Source organism: Danio rerio, chromosome 10 (genome assembly GCF_049306965.1).
Source record: "Danio rerio strain Tuebingen ecotype United States chromosome 10, GRCz12tu, whole genome shotgun sequence".
Classification (NCBI taxonomy): Eukaryota; Metazoa; Chordata; class Actinopteri; order Cypriniformes; family Danionidae; genus Danio; species Danio rerio.
Window position 1 is genome coordinate 50800001 of NC_133185.1, and position 2500 is coordinate 50802500.

Below are 2500 nucleotides of genomic sequence, written 5' to 3' on the forward strand. Positions count from 1 at the left end.
CATGCAGCCGTTCACAGGAGCACTACAGGCCGCAGCTCAGCAAACATCAGTGAATCATCCACACTTTACTCACTCCAGAACTCTGTCTTTCTTCTGTTGAACACTAAAGAAGATGTTTTGAAGAATGCTGGAAACCTGTAACCATTGACTTCCACTGTATTTGCATTTCCTACTATGGAAGTTACCAGGTTTTCAACATTCCTCTGAATATCTTCTTGCGTATTCAACAGGTGAAGTAAACTGAGGAGAGTTCAGAAGCACTGGAAGCAGAGTACATATTGAGTAAATGTTTAGTAATTGATCGGTGAACTGGCCCTTTAAGACTTTAAGGTTTAATAATCATCAGCATCCTAAAACTGATCATGTTTAGATTTATTTTAATGTATGCGCATTTATTAAGGCTTTTCACGAGATGGTCAAGACTCATCCATCAGCTCCGTCAGCAGCTTCTTCATCATAGGAGGTTTTGATATTTTTACAATATGTTTATTACAACATAACTGCATCGAACAGCAAACAGGTGAACAAGACCAGGAGGATCCACAGATAAATATATATATATAAATATCAGAACAGAAATAAATGTGAAATATGAATAATGAAAATATTTGAGCTAATAGAAACTATAATTCATGCTGATTTCTATATTGACTCTGTTATCTGTGTCAAAGCAGCTGAACATCTGGTAAAGTGCAGTGTTCAGAGCTGGAGTTCAGTTCAGTTCAGTTCAGTGTGGTGTAGTGTCAGTGCTGAAACACTGAAGAGCAAATCCAGCGCAGTGCAGCTCCACAAGTCCTGATCCGAGCAGTGCAGCGCTTAAAAACAGCCGGTGATGAACTGTGTGCTCTATTCTGCTGCTCACACTGACACATGCTGGACCTGGACGTCAACAGGAGGATTAAAAAGCTGTGTGTGTGTGTGTGTGTGTGTGTGTGCAGTGTGTCACCTGCGTCCAGCGTGTCAGCAGGTGTATAATCTCTTCCACCCGGCCGACCCGTCTGCCTCCCGCCTGGAGCCGCTGCTGGAGAAGCGCTTCCACCTCATGCCTCCGTTCAGCGTTCCCCGATACCAGCGCTTCCCTCTGGGGGACGGCCAGTCTGCACTGCTGGGTAACACACACACACACACACACACACACACACTGCTGGAGAAGGTCAGTAACATGCATATAGGCAGAGGAGAGACTCCAGAGAAAGAGCTTGAGCTCTGTGATGTTTGATTCTACAGTGTCAGAGCTCTGCACATGCTCAGTGCGGTGATTGACAGGTGATTGATGAATGATTGATGGGTGATTGACAGGTGATTGACGAGTGATTGACAGCTGATGCTTACTGTAATTCTCCATCTGCTCTCATGCATTTGTAGCTGTATCAGATCACACCTGTTTCAGCCCCGTTTACTCTACATATATATATATATGTGTGTGTGTGTGTGTGTGTGTGTGTGTGTGTAAACGGGGTCTGTGTGTGATCCTGTGTGTGTGTGTGTGTGTTAGCGCAGCACTTGTAAAAGAGCGATGTCCATGGGTGTGTTTTCTGTCTGTTCCTTGTCTTTATTTTCTGTCTCTCTGTCTCTGGCTCTGGTGTGTGTGTGTGTGTGTGTGTGTGTGTGTCTGGCAGTGGAAACCGTCCAGAGTAACCCTCACCTCCTGTTGGAGAGTGTGAGCTGTGCTGCGCAGCGCTGTCCTGATGGCGTCAGCGAGACCTCCATCCCCGTCCCTGTGCTCAACTGGCAGAACAGCGCGCCCGCCACCGCCGCCGAGAGTGTGTAGCGCTCCGCTTACTGCATCCCTCTGTGTGTCTGTGTGTGTGTATACACATGTGCGGCGTCTGTGTGTGTGTAAATGCATGTATGGGGGTATGTTTGTGTGTATATGTCTGTGTGTTTGCATGTGTATGTGCTTGAATCCATGCATTTAGGTGTGTGTGTGTGTGTGTGTGTGTGTGTGTGTGTGTGTGTGTGTGTGTGTGTGTGTGTGTGTGTGTGTGTGTGTGTGTGTGTGTGTGTGTGTGTGTGTGTGTGTGTGTGTGTGTGTGTGTGCGTTTGTGTGTGTGTGTGTGTGTGTGCGCATTTGTGTGTGTGTGTGTGTGTGTGTGTGTGTGTGTGTGTGTGCGTTTGTGTGTGCGTTTGTGTGTGTGTGTGTGTGCATTTGTGTGTGTGTGTGTGTTTGCGCCTGTAATCATGTCCAGTGGTGTGTAAATGAGCACAGCCTGTGTAGCTGTGAGCTGAGTATTCAGTATTTGGCCAAGCCAAAGCCCAGACCTTAACCCTGTTGAGCTGCTGTGTGCTGCCTTGGGAAATGAGCTGTCGATGGAAGAAACCCATCAAACATCTCACAGCTGTAAGAGCTCTGCACTGACGAGTGGGCTGCCCTGTCCCCACAGCGACGTCAGAGACCGGCAGAAGACGACAAGAACCGTCTCACTGCAGGCAGTCCGGCCAAAGGGGGCGACAGGAGCTGTTCCGGGGCAGCGGGACCTGAGCTTTCCTTCAGCTTCAG

At 47.8% G+C, this 2500-nt stretch overlaps 1 protein-coding gene across 8 annotated transcripts in view; it reads left to right on the plus strand.

Moving 5' to 3' along the window:
- The window catches only part of pitpnm2 (phosphatidylinositol transfer protein, membrane-associated 2), a 78093-nt gene that overhangs the window by 56847 nt on the left and 18746 nt on the right, over nt 1-2500 (plus strand). For 5 of the 8 annotated variants that reach the window (XM_073915270.1, XM_073915273.1, XM_073915275.1 and 2 more), the window contains exons 15-16: nt 939-1109; nt 1620-1763. In XM_073915270.1, coding sequence (XP_073771371.1) covers nt 939-1109; nt 1620-1763 — 315 coding nt within the window. The remainder of the gene's footprint in view (nt 1-938; nt 1110-1619; nt 1764-2500) is intronic. The other 3 variants (XM_073915274.1, XM_073915277.1, XM_073915278.1) reach the window with 1 other exon arrangement.